Source organism: Rhododendron vialii, chromosome 12a (genome assembly GCF_030253575.1).
Source record: "Rhododendron vialii isolate Sample 1 chromosome 12a, ASM3025357v1".
Lineage (NCBI taxonomy): Eukaryota > Viridiplantae > Streptophyta > Magnoliopsida > Ericales > Ericaceae > Rhododendron > Rhododendron vialii.
This window is the reverse complement of record NC_080568.1, coordinates 29948309-29969527: the sequence shown is the minus strand read 5'-3', so window position 1 is coordinate 29969527 and position 21219 is coordinate 29948309. Positions and strand designations below refer to the sequence as shown.

The following is a 21219-nucleotide window of genomic DNA, read 5'->3' as shown; positions in this document are numbered from 1 at the left end:
TTATTTAGGGTTTGTAGCCATTGGTTAGAGCTTCTTTGTAATTTTGCAAGATCAGTACTCTGCATTTTGTTTGTTCTTACAAATCAGTTGACAAATGTTGTTATCTGTTGCATACTCTGCATTTGTTGTCCATTCTTAGTGTATTGGTACTCATAGCACTGAATCCAGAATGATAACGACATTTGTCTGTTTTATTGAGGAACATCCATAAAACACAAGTTGACTGATGTCTCTCTTGTCTGTTTTATTGAGGAACATCCATAGAACACAAGTTGGCAGATGTCATTATTTGTTCATCTCTGTGCTATACCATATTTGAAGATTCTTACATATAACAACATCATCCGGTGATTTTGTTCAAATTTTCTGCTGTTTTGTTACAGGAAATGGTGAAAACAAAGAACTCTAATAAAGAATTGGTACTTGTAGTAGATACTATGAAACCATTGCAAGTTATTTTGCCTCCAGATAGGATGAGAATGAAGAAGACACCACGGAAAAAAACAGCAGTACAGAGTCCAAAAAAGATAGCAGAAAAAGATGAAGTTAAACAGCCTGCCTCTCGAAAGAGAACAAGAACAATAGAAGATGAAGAAGAAGATGAAGCAGAAAAAGATGAAGTTAAACAGCCTGCCTCTCGAAAGAGAACAAGAACAATAGAAGATGAAGAAGATGAAGTTAAACAGAGTCCAACAAAGCGAATGACAAGATCTGTCACACAACAAGAGAGAGATTCTCATAAAATGGACAAGAAAGAGAAGAAGAATGACAAGAAAAAGGGACTTAGCCCTGTTAAACAGAAGAAAAACGACAATAAAGAGAAGGACAAAAAGAAGAATATACAAGAAGAAGAAGTAGAGGATGAGGACGAGGAAAAGGAAGAAGAAGAAGAAGAACAAGTTCACAAGCCAACGAAAAAGGAAGCCAATCAAAAATCTAGGTATGGTTTATGACTAGAATACTACAGATGATGAAATCTGTCATACTACAACATATGGTTACTTTGTGATAATCTGCATATACTGACCAAAAACTTTGAAACTCATGCAGGTCTAGTCCAAAGACGAAGCGACTTAGCCCTATTAAACGGAAGAAGAATGACAAGAAAGAGAAGGACAATGTGAAGAAGAACAACAAGAAGAAGAAGAAGATACAAGAAGAAGAAGAAGAAGAAGAGGAAGAAGAAGAACAAGAAGAAGAACAAGAAGAACAAGAAGAAGAAGAAGATACTGATGATGATGATGAAGAAGAAGAAGATTACAAAGAAGAAGAAGAAGAAGAAGAAGAAGAAGAAGAAGACGAAGAAGAAGAAGAAGAAGAAGAAGAAGAAGAAGAAGATCTTCACAAGCCAAAGAAAAAGGCTGCCCATCACAAATCTAGGTATGGTTTATGACTAGAATACTACAACATATGGTTACTGAATCCATTCAAATACTGAATAAAATTTGCAAATTACTTTGTGATAATTTGCATATATGTATCCATTCATATACTGAATTAAAATTTGAAACTTATGTAGGTGTAGTCCAAAGACGCGCGGTAAGCAACAGAAGCAACAGAGGCAAGTGGCAAAAAGGACAGCAGTGAAGACGCAAAAGAAAAAGGGGAAGAAAAAGGTCAAGAAAGAGGTCAAGGAAGAGGTTAAACCTAAGCCTAAACAAATTCAGTACAGGTAATCTAAAAATTTCGACATTTGTCTGTTTTGTTGGCAACATTCATATAAAATAACGACATCTGTCCTATCCCAACATCTTCCTGTTATTTTGTTCAAATTTCACACAGGTCGAGTTTTCAAAGTTTTGTGAAACTCTTGAAGGACATAAAGTTCACAACTCTCCAGAAAGAGAAGATAAGAAAAACGCCATTTGCTAATCTTATATTTGCTCTGGTTGATGAGAGCTTGACTGAGGCGTACCTGAGGAAAAGCGACCTGCATGCTCTTTCACTGATAAGACGATATGAGGGATCGGGAGGGAGGTTCAACCTAGGAACTAAATCAGTCAAGATAACAGCACAAGAGTTTGCACTTGTATTCGGCATCCCGTATGGGCCCAACCGAATTAAACCAACAACAAAACCAAGGATGCCAGAAACAAGGTTTGCTAATGAAATCTGTGTTCGAGGAGGTAGGATAATGACGAATTCAAGTCTGAAAGAATACTTCCAAAAAGCTGTGAAGAAAAAGGATGAAGAAAGTGCAAACGACGTAGCACGTGTGCTAACACTGTATCTTATCTCGACAGTGTTTCTCCCAAGCACAGCTTCAAGGGTGAGCTGGAATTTAATCGAGTTCATTGAAGACTTGGATAGGATCAGCTCCTATGACTGGGCAACATTCTTTACGGATGAGCTCATAAGGCAACTGAACGACAATATGGAAACACCGGCATCAACCGGGGGCTGCATATCAGGGCTCCTGGTAAAATTCTACCCTCTTATGATATCAACTTTTTATCTGTGATAAACTGCCTATATATATACTGGAAGATGTGGTTATCTTTCATAATCTGCCTACATGTATACTAGAAGATGTGGATATCATTGGTCTTCTGCCTATTTTGTGTATTTAAACTAATTTGTATTTTTCATGAAATACAGTATTGGTTCTGTGAGCACGTGAAATTGGTAAGCCAAGGAGATCCAACAAACTTCCCGAGGTTCGTCAAGTGGAGGCTTACCGACCTTAGTGTTGGTTTGGCAAATAACCCGTTGGATGTTCTTGATCCGTTAATCGTGAACGACTCAAAGTTGGAGGCAACGGAATTGGAGAAAGAGATGCTTGGATTTGTTGAGGTGCCGGAAGATGATCATGTGAAGCCAGAAGATGGTGATGACCCAGACCATGATGATGCAAATACAGAGCTTCAAAAAGAAAATGAAATCCTCCGAGAAAAAATCAAAAGGTTGACCGAGGAGAATGAGCAAATCAAAAGGTTGACCGAGGAGAATGAGCAAAAAGATGCTACAATTGCCCAGCTTCAGAAAAGAATTTCAGAGCTTCAAGACGAGACATATGAGGAAACAGTTGCTGAACTCAATTTTGAAGTGGAGACTGCTCATGTTGAGAGGGATTTTTTTGTGAAAGAGGTTGAGCATAAGGAAGTTGAGATCTGCAGCGTGCTCGTAGAGAACGACATTATAGCTGAAAAGCTAGAAAGAGCAGAGGGAACCATTGACGACATAGAGACACATATTATTACCCAACAATTCAAGGTAATATAACCTAATCTTATTTCTAAAACACATCTTACGTTATATGCTTCCTGGGTTTTTTTTCCCTTTATCTTTCCACAGAACCACACAGATAACCTAATCTTATTTCTTTATTTTCGAAAATAGACAAGTGAAAGTGTGGAAGAAGAAGAAGAAGAAGAAGAAAAAGAAGAAGAATGTGGTCCTGAGCATCAAATGGTACCGGATGAAGAAGTGGAAAGGACAACTATTGAAGCTTTCACGGGTGAACTAGCTGAAAACAGTCCAAAACCAACCAAGAAAAAGAGGAAACAGGTGGACCCTTCATCTCTTGTACAGAACGTGAAAAATGAGACAAGAATAGAGAAGAGGGAGGATGGTTTCGTCTATGAAGACCTAAAGAAGGTAAAGAAGAATAAACAGGAGGAGATGGATGATGTGATACCAAAATGGAAAGTTGAAAAAACAAAATTGGGTAAATTGCTGGAAGAAGAAGACAAAGCGTTGCTGAATCTGTTTTATGACCTAAACCAGGGGCAAGTGAAGTAAGTAAAGATACACTTATTCTCTTTCATTAATTCCCGATTCCATTCTCTTTGTATAATTCTTTCCTTTTGACATCACAGTGAAGAAGTCTGGACAGACAACGAAACAACTTATACCATAACTTTCAAATCAATAATAAAGCTTTTGGATGAACTAGACATGGGGAACGAGGTAATAGACGGGTACACATCAATGCTGAAAAGGGAGCAGGAAGTTAAACAACTGATGCAAGGAAACAGTGCGTTCTTCACATCCACCTGCTGGGTAAGTACATTGCCCTTTGCCCACAACAAAACACTGTTATGTTCACACTGTTTTGATGTCATTATTTGTTCATGTCTGTGCTATACCAGAAATGCAGATTTTCACATATGTTTGTGTTTATCTAACTAACATACTTTATTCCCACAGACACTTATCACAATGGCAAACCAGTCCCCCAAAAAGTTTCTCATTGATAGCAAACTTGAACAACTCTACAACGAATTACATGACAGGAGCTTAGATTACTTTCGGTACCTTGTTTTCCCGATGAACTCTTCAGGAAATAAGACGAACAAAAACAGTCCATATCATTGGACTCTGCTTGTTTATGATATGCAAGAGCAGGAATGGAAGCATTATAATTCATTGAAACCAAGAAAGAAGGAGAAATCAGGCGACCCTTACCTTAAAGATGCTGCAATAGTGGTAAAAAACCTTCACCTCTCTCTTATTTGCTTATTTAATCGCTTATAATCAATGACTGCAACTAACATAAAAAATTTACTTTGAAAAAATAGAAAGATGCTGTTGAGAAATTCATGAAGCAATTGGAAGAAAGAAGGAGTAGTCAGCCACAATTCAACTTGCTAACTCCCATAGAGTCAATCTTTAAAGATGGTGCTCAACTAAGAACAGTGCAAGAAGCACCACAACAGAATATTGCTTCGTAAGCTTCAATCAAACTTTCCATAGTTAAGCATATGACGACATCTATTGCAATTTACTAAACTCTATCTCTTGAATATATGCAGGGTTGATTGTGGACCTGTTGTTTGTTATGTCATCAAAAAGATTGCAGAGCTTGAAGAAATACCACAAAAGATTGAAAAAGAAGATGTTTCAGCTTTTAGAGTGCATTTGGTCCACAAGATTTTACATGATGAGCCAAGATCATGGACGAAAGAAACGTGGCAAGACAAAAAACTAGCTCACGATTTTACTTCTGATCAGTAGAGAAATCTGGATTCAGCACTGGTTTAGGAGCAAATTCTCCTCTTTTGTTTAGGAACACAAAATGTGTTAGTGGTTAGTTTAACACTTTGTAGATGGCAGAACAGTGTGTAAGTTGTTGGTTTGACAGTTTGTAAGTGATTCGTTTGACAAATGTGTTAGTGGTTGGTTTAACACTTTGTAGATGGCAGAACAGTGTATATCTTGTTGGTTTGACAGTTTGTAAGTGATTCGTTTGACAGTTTGTAACTGGTGACAATCTGGATTTTGATAGTTACATAAAACTTTCATTTTGGCTATGATTGTTGATTGTGGTTGTTGGCTATGATTGTTAACTGTGATGACAAAAAGGCCCGGTGTGGGTTTATTTGTGAATTTCTATTGTGAATGGTAATTTAGGATGAGAAATGCCCGGAGTAGGCTGATATACACTGTTGTTTGTTGCTGTTTTTATTAGTTTAAGACGCAAGGCGTCAGGCTAGGCCATAAAGCAACGAAACCCTGTCAATTTTTTCCCTTGTTTGCTGCACATTTTCTGGGCTTGGCTTCTTGAGTTGCCATGCTTTCCAAAAATGACATTAATATTGGTACATTTGCTGGATACCTAAGCTGCTGCTGATTTGGAAACTGAAATATGTACATTTGTGTTCATAACACTGATGTGAATGTCCAAACAGATGATGAAATCTGTCATATTCTGTTCGGCTAGGCCATAAAGCAAGGAAACCATGTCAATTTTTTTTCTTGTTTGCTGCACATTTTCTGGGCTTGGCTTCTTGAGTTGCCATGCTTTCCAAAAATGACATTAATATTGGTACATTTGTGTTCATAACATTGATGTGAATGTGCAAACAGATGATGAAATCTGTCATATTCTGTTCTCTGTATTTTGGCAACAAAACATACAGGACTGAAAAACTGTGAAAATTAGTACGCTTTATTACACCAACAAAATCTTATCTATCATGCTAACAATCAATATCCTAAGAACAAGTTCAAATCGAACGAATCAAATAATATTCAGCAATATCCTAAGAACAAGTTCACTCAATTGGCTCTTTACATCTCTTCCTATTGTGGTTTCCCAACTTTCCACACCTCCCACACCTTATTTGTCTCACCTTCTCCCCCTTTGATCGAATTCTTTGAACCTTAGGTCTACCCCGCGGCCTTCTTGTCTTAGGAGGAAGAACTACACGGTTCTCTTTTGTCACTTCTGGAGCTCCGAGAGTGGGAATAGGATTTATCATACTATCATATGACAATCGGAAAGCTTCAACGGTGTAAAAAGGATCTATGTAGTTTGAAACTTGGAGGCCAACCTTTTGAATAGCCGTCACTGCATGCACACAAGGAAAACCGTTCAACTGCCATCGACAACATGTGCACGTCCGTCTCTGAACATCAACTACAACTGTCGGAAGGGAGAACACTTCAAAAACATCTTCACTTGCCTTTGCCACAGTCCACGACCGACCTTTGTTGAAACTTGTGACCAACTTCTTATCCATTTCAGGACACACAATGCCATTCCACTTCCATGACTGTTGCCTCCTATCACACATTTGCTCCATCAGTTTAACCCTTATCGTGTCAATTGCATTCAAAATTGGCAAATGACGGGCTTCCAAAATCCATTTGTTGAAAGACTCAGCTGGATTTGAACACATGTCCCCATATCTTCTACCTTCAAAATATGCATTTGCCCACTTGTCAAGTGGCAACGATTCAACAAAATCCTTAGCTTTTGGACCACCAACATTGCACAGTTCTTTAAAAGCTTCCTCATAATCAGAAATCGATGGTGCATACGCACAATAAGAAAACAACTCGACTACTCTGTCCCTAAAACCATTAGACAATCTGCCCTTAAACTTGTCCCTCAAATTACACTTCAGATGCTGCAAACAATACGCATGATATCCATTGGGAAAAACCTCTGGAATACCTTTCAAAAGCCCAGAATGACGATCTGTTATGAATGTTATTGGACGAGATGACAGAATTGTTGACAACTTTCTCAAAAACCAAAGCCAATTCTCGTCAGTTTCAGAATCAGCAATGCCAAAAGCCACTGGAAACAGTCCTAATCCAAAAAAAAAGAAACAAGCAACATTAATCTACATTAATATATTCATGGTATAACATAATCAATGCAAATTAGTCCTTTGTATCTTAGAATCTAAGGGAAAATATAACGTTATCTGTATTTATTTATTAATCTGCTATGACTGTATATCAACAGAAAACAATAGATGTTGTTATCTATATTAAACTTGTCTCCCAATCTTCCAAATAACATAACATAAACAGAAAACCAATATTGAATAGACAAGAAGACGAATAAAAATAACTAACCTTGATCGCCATCTTTTCCTATAGCTCCGAAAAGGGTTCCAATGTACCTCCCCTTCAAAAAAGTCCCATCAAGCGCTAACAAAGGACGGCAGTAATTGAAGCCTTTGATACACGCATCAAATGCTACAAAAATCCTTCTAAAACAATTAGTTTTGTCACAATACTCAACATCAATAACACTTCCTGGGTTTTTCTCCTTCGCTACCTCAGCATACCACCTTAGTAGGTCAAAAGACAATGCATAATCTCCATACAGCTCATCACCTGCCTTCTCAACCCCAAACCAAGCATGGTGATAACTGATTTTACTCCCATAATACTTCTCAAAAAATTTCACTGCTTCTATTGGTGCATAGTTTGTCTTAGTTCGAACTTCCTCCCTAATCTGTTTAGCAACCAACTTTGAACTCATCCGAGGATTCTTCGAACTAGCAAAAACACCAACACAACTGTGATTCTTCTCAAACTCCCTAATACAAAAGAAACTGTTAGATCTCTCAATGGTTGCATGAATAAACCATTGACAACCAGATTCTGTATGTTTTTTTGAACATTCCGCCGTTACTCTAGTCTTGTCATTCTTCAAAAACTTATATACAAATCCGACTTCAATAGCATACATTGCCAGACAATCCCTAAATTCTTTTACTCCGCCTCTAAACTCTTGGCCAACATGAGTAATCAACTTAGCCCAACCAGCAGAAAGACGGACAGTCTCGTGGTGCTGACAAAACCTCTCAAGTGGATCTTCTTCTACTTCATGCATAGTACTACTTTGACCAACTTCAAAACTTCTTCGACATTCAACACTTTCAACAACAATACTCCGATTATTATGATCAGCACAAGAAGAAAGCACTTCAACAACTACATCAATGCAACTAACCCCATACGCACCAGCCAATGCGAACATATTTACAAAATCAGCATCATTATCTAGAACGCAATTGTCATGTCCACCTACAGCATACAAAAGTTGAAAACTAGAGGTTTCCAAATTTGGCCACTTCTTAACCAGACTACGGACAACATCGTCAAAGCAGAAATCTCTTCTAACTGATACGACAAGAGTTTTTGAACCATATTTGCACAGAAGAACAATAGAAGATTCCATACTGGAAATTTAACACCCTCTGCAAGCAAAAAATGCAAAACAAATATCATTATCTGTCCTATTAATCTGCTCCAAAACTCTGAAAAACAAAATATCATTGTCGACATAGATCTGTTCTATCCATTCAGTCCACAAACCGCACAAATGCACACACACTCAAAAGCTGACTTGTAAATTGGATTATCAAATAAACGAGAGAGAGAGAGAGAGAGAGAGAGAGAGAGAGAGAGAGAGAGAGAGAGAGACCTTCGTCAGATCACAGTGAGAAACCTTCAGCTACAATTCAAACCTTCCAATCGCAGTGGGAAATCTTCGTCAGATCACAGTGAGAAACCTTCGACAGCAATTCAAACCTAAATCTCCAAACCAAACCAAACGAGAGAGAGAGAGACAGAGAGAGAGAGAGAGAGAGAGAGCTCAACAATTGAAACCATGAGAGCGAGACAGAGGAAGCATTGATCCTGAATTTGGTGGATCGTGAATTTGGTCGTCCCCAAATTCACCAGTGACGACAGCGAGAACTCCTCTCTTCTCAGAGTTTAAATCTGGCCTTTATATACTAAGGGTAGTTTGGTCCGTTAATGGACCTAAGGCTGCATACAAGTGACTATAATGGATCCGCAGCCTGTTAAAAGAATTACCCGGACTAGAAGGCCCAATAAGTCTAGACTGTGGACTCTAGCCCAATTTTCTGATAGGATAAAGTCCTAATTTTTTTTTTTTTGGTACCGTAACAATTATTGAACACAAATCAATCCATCATCGATCCTAAATATCGTGCAATTTATATGAGGATTATAAACAGCTATCCTCCTCTGTCCTCTCTCTCTAACCCTAGTCGTCGCACCTCTTTGTTTCTTTCTTCCCCTCCCTCCTCCTAGGGTTTCCATCTTAAAATTGGGGGGGGGGGGGAACTCCCCTATGAAGTTTTTCTCTCCGTTAGCCTCCGATCGGAATCTCTTTTCCCCTCCTTTCATCTCTCTCTACCCTCACCCTCTCCTCATGCCTCCCAATGCCTTGGCCGTCCCGGTTCCTCTACCGTCGGATCTCCTCCATATTCGCCGTTTGCCAATGACTCGTCTCGTGGTGGGTTCAGATGTGCTGCTGTAAGTGCAGAGCTTTTTGTGCATGTTTGGATCGCCGGAGTTGGAGATCTAGGTTGGGTATTGAGTTGCGATCTTTTGCTTATTCTTCTTCCTTTTGTGGAGGTTTTCTCTCCGGTTTTTTGCCGTGAACTTTTCTCCCGATTGGGTTTCTCCCAGTTGGGTGGTTTCTGGTTTCCGCAAGAAAATGGTTAGTTGGTTTGGGGTATAGTCTATGGGATGAATTCCCACCCGTTTTGGTCACTTGGTCCTTTGTCTAAGGATGAGTTTGATATAATCTTTGGTTGGAGGTATAATATCATTTATTATTGTTTGACAAAAAAGAAAAAGAAAAATGAGGATTATAATAATAACCTCAAAAATCCCCAAGGAGCTCTAATTCAAATCGCTTGATTAAAATCTTCTTCATAAATCCCGTCATGTGTTTTCATGAATCACTGATTCGTGTATGTGGCATTCACGTTGGTTTTCACAAAGAGCTACGCCTTAAGAAATCTTTACGAAAGTAAATTGAAAAATATGGACTTGATGGGTTACAAACATACTATAATGAATTCTAGACAAATTTTTTATTTTTCTTATACGACTCGACCGCATTCTTCTAAAAGATACACTTTTACGAATTATAGTTGTAGTTTTGCATTTAGGTACGTAAATCAAACATAAGACAATTAATCAAGCCTTTTGCAATAATAATAATTATTACACCCAATCATTTATTTTGGTCCAACGGATCGCATGACCGCTAATATAGAAACCATCAGGCCTAGCCTCCCAATAGCACTCCGGACCACGAGAACTACAATATCTTCTTACTATTCTTCGATCATAAACAGCGAAACTTCTGTCTTTGGAATCCCAGTAAAAATGACAGAAAAAAAGAGTGGATCCAAAAAAATTTGGTCGGAAAGACCAACTGAATTCTTGACCATCATTGAGGGTGTGCATGCCGAAATCATCATCTCCAGATTGACAACGAACTTGCAGTGGAGACGGTTGGTTTGGAACACGACTGGTAACATGAATAGTAGTTTTCGCATAAACATGGTGAAATGTCAAGATGACTAAAAGAAGAAAAAACCGGCTCATTGTAAGCTAAAGAATGTCGAGAATGACTGATGCTTATGTTGCTTGAGTTTGACTTCCTCACCTCATTATATAGAGGCTCAAGGCTCAAGCAATAAACTTTTCTTGTTGGGTATGTCAAACAAAATTGAATATATTTAGGAAAGTAACTGAGGTCAATCTGTATTTGGAAATAACTTAAAAAGATTAGGAAATTGATTGACGCAGGCACTCCACTTTTAACGTAAAATTTAAACTTCACGTTAAAAGCGGAGCGCTTGCGTACAGAAATGGAGCACCAAAATCAGCATTCAAAAGATTATTGTGATTGTCTTTAATTTTATGGTCAAATATTTTGAAGCAAAAGTAATCATAAAAGGAAAAATGATAATGCAAATACTATCTTGTCTGTCCATGTTTCGATTGTTGGTTGATCTCCGTCCATGTTTGCAGAATCCACCAAATATTAGTTCTGCTTAGCAAATTAATTAATAGGGTTGACCAATGCAAGAAAATTTGGAAGGAATTAATTTAGTTTACTATCTAATGCCAGTTTAATTGCCTTTCCATGTGGGCCGGTGACGAAGAATTTGCTGGAAATTTATTACACGATAATCACAAAACAACCACAATTAGGAAGGAAATTTATAGAAATGATCCTCCTAGTTTCACCCGAGTCTCATTTTCGTTCTCCAAGCATCAATTGCAACGACTCTTCCAAGTTGGTCCAATTAATAATAGTATCTGTTAGCCAAAATAGATGGAAAAAATCAAATTAAGGTTAGACGTTATCAATTCGACCAACTTGGTATGAACTACAACGTCCAAACTGACATCAATCTAGTTTTTTCCATCCAGGTTAGCTGACAAAAGTTATCAATTAGACCAATTTGGTATCAAAACCAAAGTTAAAGGTTAAAGAAGTTGTAATTGATACTTGGAAGACAAAAATGAGACTTGGATGAAACTAGGAGGACCATTTATATAAATTTCCCTAATTAGAAATGTTATCGAACATTAAAATCATGAACGCAATTAATTAAGCAAATATATTAGATAGTTAGAGCTAGGAAAATAGCCGATGAGATGGATGAGAGGCACGTAGTCGCAGTCCGAAAGCCATATTTGCCTCCCTCTTGTGTGTAGGTTCTAGCGGCTGAATGTGACTCTAAGATAAAACTCATAAATCTCACGGTATGTCTCCATGTAACATGATTAGTGGAAGATGGGGTGCCAAGAATGAATCAAATTGTCCATAAAATATAGAAAATAATAGAGAGATAGAATGACAATGGCGATGGAGGGGGGGATCCCAGTATATACCTTTCAGTCAATCTCTTCTTTTGGTACGTCAATATCTGCATACGCATCAAGTCACCGTACAGATGTCTTAGTCAGTGGCGGATCGAGGGGTGCAAGCGGAGACCCGGGCCTTGCACACCTTCCAATTATCCCACTAGCTATACTATATTTTCAGGTTAATTGATAAAAGTTCTATAGGATTGGCTCTTGTCTTGAATGAATTTTTGTTTGATAAGTTTCTAAAAATGTGTGAAAAAACTCCCTAAAATTTTTAGTTATTGACCACTTTTCGGTCTTGGTTATAAAATTAAATGCTATTATGTATATGTGCGCAATCTCGTCTTCTTCTCAGAACTAGTAAGCATCAATATTTATATTATAGACTATATTTTCGTTATAAGTGTAAAAATACAGAAGATTCGGGCCCCCGCAGAGTACAAATCCTACGTCCGCCACTGGTCTTAGTATTATGAGAGAAGAAAATCTAGGGTGTCGCTGCAAACCTCCATTTTTGCATATTAAATTGGTTTTTTGTTGGTTCATATTTTGACAGACTTCCCCCGTTAAGTTTTAGTGTCTTGTAAATTATGTAACAGAAGTAGCTTAAGTTATGAGTCCTGCTACATACACAGCAGATCTGTGCACAGATTGTGCACAGATTTCGTTGTGGGGCCACCACGGGTCCCACACAAATCATCCGAGCCGTTCATTAAATGTAAAACATTTTTTCAAGGGTCCACATGAAAAATAAACTCAATCCGATACCAATAGGTGCTTCATCAAACCATTTAACTTTTCATTCAGATTTTCGGATAATGAAAAGTTATATAGTTGGATTGAGCACCTATAGGTATTGGATTGAGTTTATTTTTTACGGGGACATTTGAAAAAATGTTTTACATTTAATGAACGGCTCGGATGATTTGTGTGGAACCCGTGGTGGGCCCCACAATAAAATCTGTGCACAATCTGTGCACAGATCTGCTATGTGTGTAGACTTTCTGTTAAGTTATAGAGGCATATACCCTGAAACAGATTATAGTCATTTGAAATCAATCTGTGTAGTATATGTTACTCATTTCTCAATGCAATGAGTAGCATTGTTGACTAATTTCCAAAGATACAGTAGCTTATTTCATGACGTCGAAATCTAATGATCACTTGTCTCACTTTGCATACCTTTGCCTTACTCATCTTGGATGTTGATTTTTGATTTTTTGATGAATGAGCAGTGGCTTCTTGTAGTAGAGTTACTCTCCATTAGTTCTAAAGAATTTCCAATTCATCGGGTGTGCTGGTTTGTATTCTGTGCTGGTGTACTAGAGAATTTGACGATTTATGTATATGCGATTTGTATTCCAAAGAAGTTGGTGAACCACTTCGTCCAAAGATAGAGGGTTGGAAATCTGATACATCTGCTGAACAATCTAATTGTCAACCAGACCAGGATGTTTTGCAGGTATTCTGCAACAATCCGGATCCTCAAGCACCACCATATTAAAAATACCATAATCTGTCTTTTATTCTAAAAAACTATATAATTTACAACTACCGATCTCTAAAGTAAATTAACAACAGCTCACTTTCGTAGCAATTCGAACAAACCCACACCACCAGCACCTGGCCCGCTAACCAACCTGCAAGTTGAAGTCCAAAGGACTCCAAGAGTGTGTAAGACATAATAACATGTACAATATCAACACTAAAATAACTGCACAGCACCAACCACCACGTATTAACACCAACCACGAATATAAAACATTCCACATAAATGGAACCACATATCCGGTCCTCCTTAGTATAGGACGGGTGACGTACCACCTCATTAGTCTCACCACAGCCCATTGGCCAACTTGTCTTTTGGCATAGCTTATTAGCCTAGTTACCCCGTCACATACCAAACAGTTCCACGACATACAGTCGCCGCACATAGTACATCCAACAAGAACCTAACAATAATATTGTACAAAAAAATATGTATCTCGCCTTGCCATCAGATACAATCCCACCTTCAAAGAACGTCGTCCAAAATCTCATCCGAACAACAACCCATGTTCCTCTCGGCTCACTCTGAAGCACCCTCAACTTGCTTCCTTTTCCATTTAATCTTTCTTATCTATATGAAGTAAAAAATCAAGTGCTTGTGACTCTTCTCTACTGGAACTTGACACTTGCTCAATAACATGACAAACCATCACATGAACACAAGCACGTGTTCTACACCTAAAGAAAGTGCTAACCAAACAGTAAAAGTTATTTTTTACAATTATGACTTATTCCAAAAATACTTGAAAAAGCCTTCTTCTTTTTTTTTTTTAAAATACGGGGTATTACATATTCTGTCCGTTGTATTCTACTTTAGATATGAAAAAGTCAGCTATATGAGTTTGTGTAGGATATGTTTTCTGTGTTGAAGTTTGGCATACCATACGACTAAATGAGACTTTCATGTGTTAGCTCCGTGCACAATGCATGTTTTAGTGACATTTGTGGTATTAGTACGTACTTTTGGTATTCGATATTGAAACAGGCAATTGGCCCTCTGAAGTTACGAATCACTTGGGCTCCTTTCATTTCCGTGTAAAGAATTTTTTTTTTTTTTTTGCATTTTCGGGTGTTTAGATGTCACAATGTGAAAGGATTATTTTTTTTTATTTTAGGGGTAAAATATTTTGCATCAAATAGGCGTAAAACATTTTTTGGAGTAAACTTCCAGTAGTCATTTACCAAACCCACGCTGTGGTGCAATTGATGTCCTCTTTCTGCGTTCAACCAAGAGGACAGCTGGAGGGTTTCTAACTGTTAGGTATACCGGGGATACCAAACCCCATGGTATCTCTTTCGGTCCGTTTCTCATTTTTCGGCCATTTTCCGATCACATTTGGATGATCGGCTCAATTCATTTTGTAGAGTTTGGTGAGGACCATAACCATACCAAAAATTGTGTTCATTGAACTTTATTTGATACATGTTTAGCACAAGTGAATATTGAAGAAAACCAAAACTGAGTCCAAAAACACATTGAATCAAAACCCAGTTTTAGTTTTTTTGCGATTTTTACATGTGCCGATCATGTATCAAATAAAGTCCGATGAACACAATTTTTTGAAAGATTATGGTCCTCGCCAAACTCTACAAAATGAACGGAGCTGATCATTCAAATGTAATCGGAAAATAGCCGGAAAATGATAAACGGACCGAAAGGGATACCACAGGCTTGATATCCCTGGTATACCTAAAAGTTTCTCGTCTTTGAAACCACGTCTTGGTGCCATTGATTTTCTTATGTCGGTAGTTTTATCAAATGCATCTTTGTGGCTTAACCTAAAATGCACTTTGATAAGTTCTCTTTGAAAGTCTCTTTTCTTAATATTTCAATTACTATTTGTGTAAAGGAGAAGTCTGCCACGTGTACAACTGGTTCTCAGCTGTCACGTCTTTGTGATTAGTTAGAGTAATTGGGTTGTTGTAATTAGTGGGAGGATTAGCTGAGTTGTTTAGGAAAAGCTATATGAGCCAAGGGGGTTCTACTTTGTAATCATCGAGAAAAACAATTCAGTGAACACAAATGAGAACACTTTCTCTCTCTCCGATTCTCTCTATCTCATTTGCTTTCCTTTGATTTTGTTTTCCCTCTGGATTAAGAACTTCTTCAATTTGAAAGCTTTTTTGTTCTTTTTCGAAAACTTTTGTCGAGTTCTCAACCGAACACTGACAAAGTTCTACCATGAGACGTTCTACGTGAACACTGACAAAGTTCTCGTGAGCAAGCAATGGTCTCAAGTGGAAAGTTGAGATATGCCTTGGTGCCTCTAATTCTTATTGCAGCCTTGTCATAAGTCAAAGCAGCTTCTTCAGCTGTTTCAAAAGTCCCTAGCCAAATCCGAGCTCCTTTCCTCGTTGAATCTCGTATCTCTGCCGCGTATTTTCCCCATGGCCTCGTTCTCACTCCCCTATAACGTCTAGTCACCACCTTGTCTACTCTTGTAGCATTTGGTTTGGATTTCTAATTTGCATGCATCACTGCCTTTTGTGTCAAGACCAGGTGACTGTCCTGTATTGCTGGGAGGACAAGTACTTATTTTGCTTAGAAGTTCTTCCCATATTGATATCCACCTCCCAAGGCTCGGAAGCCTTTGTAAGATCTCCATTGATCCATATCTGGCGTCCAGACTCGGCAATTCTTCCCATTCTTTGGGCAATTCAGATGTTCTTTTTGTTATCTTTTTCTGGTTCATTTTGGGCAATGAAACTCGCTCATGCCCTTTCTAAGATTTTGTAGTAGACCGAACCAAACTGTTCGAGCCCACTGACATGTGGATTGGGACCGAGGCCAAGACCGGGGATGATGGCCTTAAGAAGTCACCGAGTGCGGCTGCAACTGAGGTTCGGCTACAGACAACGTTGCCTCCAATCAATGGCCGACCAGGTGGGAAATCTTCTAGGTTCGGCTACCTTCATGAAGGTAACTGACGATAAGCTCTCCTCTTGTATCGCCCATTAAGCTCGGCCAAGTGTGGGGCTCGGCCACTCTCTATGTCACGCGCTCTCCCACGTGTTGGAGCGGTTACCTCAAAGGATAATGATGAGCGCACATGGGAGGTGCCAACTCACACCAAAAACGGTTACCGGATCTATTCTGTAATGTCACGATGACATCACCTCACCCATGCAGGTCACATGCCGGTGCTTGGGGAGCAAGTCAAGCAGACTCTATAAATATTGAAGGATAACAACCCTAAGAGGTACACACTACTCAAACCCTAAACCCTAGTCTCTCACTTTGCTCTCTGCACACATACTCATTCTCTCGCCGGAGGGCCTTGCCGGGCAACCCCGGCCAGGTCTTAGTTGTGCGTTCATTGTGCAGGTCAGAGCGAGAAGGCTAGGAAACCCACAAACCAGCGGAGGAGGAACTCAAATCAAGAATCACAGGCCACACAGATTTCTTCGGATGATGCTTCACGGTGCTGCTCGTCTACAGCCATGCTGCCTCGCATGAACTGAAATCTCCCTCAACTTGTATGAACTGGAGGATTAAGGAGATTTTTACGCGTAACATATAGTGCCACTTGCGTCTCTAATTTTAGAATTTTAACCGCGAGGATATGCTTTATCTTCCAGGCCGATGTGAATAGGAACACAGTAAGAAACTTGTTTTGCAAACTACTAAAACAAAGCTAAATTGAAGGAGGCTTTAACATTTAGAGCACATACTTTAATGGTCCTTTGCTAAAAATACCCCAAAAATAAAAATCGTGTTCGAAAAAATCCATTTGAGGGAATGTTTACTCATATGTTGCTGCAAATTTAAGGGTTATTTGCTTGCTCGTGTACTTATGACAAACAGGGGAGAGAGGGAATGTTTGAAGTTTTTTTTTCTTTTTTTCTTTTTAAACTGGATTTGCGGGTCAACTTACGCATATCTTGACTAATTCCAAAGCCTTAAAGGTAAGGACTGAACATGGTTCCCAGTGGCCTCAAAATTTAGAATGTTTGCCCTCCGTGGTCATCCCGAGTTCAGTTGAACATAAAAAATGACATGGTTTAAAAATTTTACTTCTTGTATCATATGCTGTAATTTGGTTTGGTTTTTCCCTGGTTTCATCCTCGAAAATTGGATTGTTCAACCAAGCCACATATAGTTGTTAGGAGATGCATACGGTTCAGATTGGTCCGGTTTTCCAGAAAACCAATAACAAAAAAAAAATCCAAAAATCCGAATGCCAAGATACAAAAAAAGAAAATTAATGTAATGCATTGGAAAACAAAAACCTTATGATATAATAAGTATACGTTCTGATAAAAAATATATGTCCATTAAGCCGACCCTCCTGGAGTTCTAATCCTGGCTCCGCCACTGCATGAAACTGTCAAGGAAAGAGTGAATCTGGACCGTTGAGGATTCTTTCCCGGATATTTTCATGTATTCTTTTTCATGTACTGTACCAGGCCTCTACTAACAAACCATGACAACAAATTTCTGAAAACAAAACATCCCCATGCCCAATAAACTCAAATCTCTATTATCTACCTAATAAAACAGGAGGGTTTTTGGAGATATTTCTAATGAATATTCTCTTTCAACAGTTCAGATTTCTCCCTGACACAAGTTTTATCTATTTATACAAACAAATCCAACGGTTTAGATTTCTCCACCCTTCACATATAAACCAATGGCATCTTCGTAAATAGCTTACATTGTTTGGACAAATTACATCTTCTTCCCAAATCCAGAGCCACGCCTCTCTCTCTCTCATCTCTCTGCGTTTCCTTTCTCTCTCTTCTTTCACTTTTCGAAGTTCAACGCACGCTCAAAGCTCGATGCCAGCTCTCAGAGATCCAAATTATTTGTTGGTATCCCTTCAGTGATGGGTTTTGAAGAGTATCACAGAGGTTAATTTATTTCTACTGGGTATATAAGTTGATTTAATCAAGAATATATCTTGATTTCTGGGTACATGCGTGTATTTCCATATAAAATGATTTTGGAATCATTACCCGCTGGCATCAGGGAAAAATTGACCGAGACAGACTTCGCTTGGGACTCTTCCCTCTGCGCGGTCTACTGTGTTTTTGGATGCTTAAATTTTAAAATATTGATTCTTATAATCTTACTCTTGGACTAAGGTTGATATATTGAGTTTAATATCCAGTATTCGTGTATAATCTTATGTTGCGTCGTGCCTTCACTAGGCACCCGACTGAAACCCCATAGAAAAATGATTTATTTTTATAAGCCAGGTACCATGGTTTCATATGTTTAGAAGCCAGGTTCCATAGAATGGAGTTGCACTCTTGACATGCATTTTTTTTTTCCCGAGTCCATTGTGGGCTTCCTTCTGCCTAATTTTTGCTTCTTTGTTTAGGTACATAAGGTGCAGGAAAAAAATAGTACAATCACAAAGGTGCGTTCTTTGCGAACTGCTGAAGTTATTAAAAGGCATAATGAAACGGGCCACTCACATTTGGATATGCAAATGTTTAGAAGTTCGATGACACGACATGATACTTTGGCTAGGTGACTCCATAGCTAAATTTGGTTTTCAAATGATTGACAAATCTTGCTTATTTGTGTCACTTGCCCCTTTGAATTCATTTTAAAGAACACCTATATGTGTCCATTGTGGGCTTCCTTCTGCCTAATTTTTGCTTCTTTGTTTAGGTACATAAGGTGCAGGAAAAAAAATAGTACAATCACAAAGGTGCATTCTTCGTGAACTGCTGGAGTTATTAAAAGGCATAATGAAACAGACCACTCACATTTGGATATGCAAATGTTTAGAAGTTCGATGACATGACATGATACTTTGGCTAGGTGGCTCCATAGCTAAATTTGGTTTTTAAATGATTGACAAATCTTGCTTATTTGTATAGTTGGGTGCCATAAGCACGGGTAATTCTCTTTCGTGCCACTAAGAAGAAAATCACATACTACACACTAATGTTTGAGCCACTAGCTAGCAAGTGCCGTGGGCACGGACAATTCCAACTAAGGTGTGTAGTGCCGTAGGCACGAGCAATTTCAATTGGGGTGCATAATGCCATAGGCACGGGCAAGCACTAGTATTTTATATATTATATTATAAAATAAAAGGGTGTGGGGACAAGTTGTTACAACGGCTCAGATTTGTTTGATCCAATGGTTGAGATGCATTTTTTCACATTTTATGAAAGTATTCACATTTGCCCATCATATTTGTCACGTCCTCAATTTTCAACCTAAATAATAATCATTTTTAATGCATACAATCAATATTGAAATACCCATAATACCCAAATGGCTTGTTTTCCCCAGTTCTCAAAATTGAATTCAAAAGTTACAATCCTGGCTCGAAGCCCCAAATTATACAAATACCAAAATAATATAACAATTTTCATTATTCATTCTTCCGAATACTACTTCCAAATAAAATGCAAATTCAACTCTTCCTTTATACCTCCGAGGCACATAAACAACAAGCACGAGATGAACGCCATGCCAACTTTCTTGCCTTTTTTTTTTTAACCTGAAAATGATAGGTTAAGCTACACTAGCCCAGTAGAAAAATCTATACTCAAGTTATATGAAAAAACGATGAAATATGCACCAAACGTGAATGAGACTCAACAAGCAAATATGAGATACAAGAGGGGTTACCAAAATGAACTGACAAATTTAGACTTCGGGACTCCGGACATCTTAGAGATAACCCTAATCATCCACACGTCAACTAGAAGTAGCATTAAGACTCTTATCAACCAAAAGAAACAACAACAATAGTTCAACCATCTAATAACTTTTTGAATGAATGTCACAAACCACTTCATCTTTTCATACCATCCACCATTGAGCCTCATTTCATAAAACTTTCCTTTTAGATTTTCAAAACAATTTAGAGAAAACTCAAGATCATCACGGGTCAAGCTCCATTGATTCGAGCTTGAATGCCGGAGTCTGTTGATTTGTGCCCAAATACCGAATCCGTTGATTCGCTCAAGAATACCCTCTTTTCAAAACTTGAATTTCTTTCTTTAAATAAACCTTAATAGGATCAACCGTTAATTCCCTTTCTCAACAGCCACAATCTCAAACAACCAACAGTACAAATATCAATGCAAACTTCTAAAGTCAATCATACTTCTTTTTGCTTGACGGATTCCTAGACCTAAAATAATGGGTTGCCCCAAGTGTAGGGCTGAGACCAATGTAGCACAATACCCGGTAAAATAATGTGTGCTGTGGAACTTCGGGTTGTAGTATTAAAATTAGCTCTTAGGTAGCCACCCCTTGTCTTTTAGTTGATTAATTAACATATACTAACAGATAACTTGCTCAAATGGTAAAAAAGAGAGGCACGGTAGTAGAAAATTCGGCACTCGCTACCCAATCAGAATCCACTTGCTTTTCAAGGTTCTAAAAACAGTTAAATTTTAGGGAGAATTGGAAACTCCTAAGGATGCGAATCCTAAGGTTGTTGGTCCCGTACACAGCGGCAAACAAGTTTTGGTCCCCCGTTCCCGCTCACATGAGTCCAGGCAATGCCTCGGATTCGTCCAACGGACGTAGTTTTCACCAACTAAAATTATTTAATTAAATTAATGTACAGAAAAATTGCGAGGCGAATCCTAATTGGGTCGCGGCGCGCCTTTACCCAGCGACCAATACCTCAGAAAAACTACTCACTCATATTTAAGCAATAAACAAAGGAAACCCTAGATTGAAACATGCTTCTATTACTTGAGATGAAAAATAAACTCGAGATATAAACTAATCGAATTCCAACGAACAACTTTTAATAAAGAACGGAAATTAAAATAAGTTACTGGAATGCAAGAACTTGA

The 21219-nt window shown here is 38.3% G+C and overlaps 3 protein-coding genes and 1 pseudogene across 3 annotated transcripts; 2 read left to right on the top strand and 2 right to left on the bottom strand.

Annotated features, from left to right (window-relative positions):
* The first annotated feature begins 743 nt into the window (after nucleotides 1–743).
* Nucleotides 744–4127, top strand: LOC131309651 (uncharacterized). The gene is made up of 7 exons (XM_058336256.1): nucleotides 744–940; nucleotides 1520–1672; nucleotides 1783–2419; nucleotides 2599–3213; nucleotides 3340–3737; nucleotides 3819–4002; nucleotides 4092–4127. The coding sequence occupies exons 1-7, from the start codon at nucleotides 744–746 to the stop codon at nucleotides 4125–4127; spliced, it is 2220 nt and encodes a 739-aa protein (XP_058192239.1).
* LOC131311214 (uncharacterized) lies at nucleotides 3469–5248 on the top strand. The gene is made up of 4 exons (XM_058338564.1): nucleotides 3469–3737; nucleotides 3819–4428; nucleotides 4521–4669; nucleotides 4755–5248. The coding sequence occupies exons 2-4, from the start codon at nucleotides 4162–4164 to the stop codon at nucleotides 4954–4956; spliced, it is 618 nt and encodes a 205-aa protein (XP_058194547.1). The 5' UTR covers nucleotides 3469–3737; nucleotides 3819–4161; the 3' UTR covers nucleotides 4957–5248.
* Nucleotides 5249–5982: 734 nt separating this feature from the next.
* Nucleotides 5983–8456, bottom strand: LOC131310955 (uncharacterized). The gene is made up of 2 exons (XM_058338232.1): nucleotides 7312–8456; nucleotides 5983–7039 (listed from the first exon to the last, which is right to left on the bottom strand). The coding sequence occupies exons 1-2, from the start codon at nucleotides 8423–8425 to the stop codon at nucleotides 5997–5999; spliced, it is 2157 nt and encodes a 718-aa protein (XP_058194215.1). The 5' UTR covers nucleotides 8426–8456; the 3' UTR covers nucleotides 5983–5996.
* A 4866-nt stretch (nucleotides 8457–13322) lies between these two features.
* Nucleotides 13323–16133, bottom strand: LOC131309650 (ethylene-responsive transcription factor ERF091-like; annotated as a pseudogene).
* Nucleotides 16134–21219: the final 5086 nt, after the last annotated feature.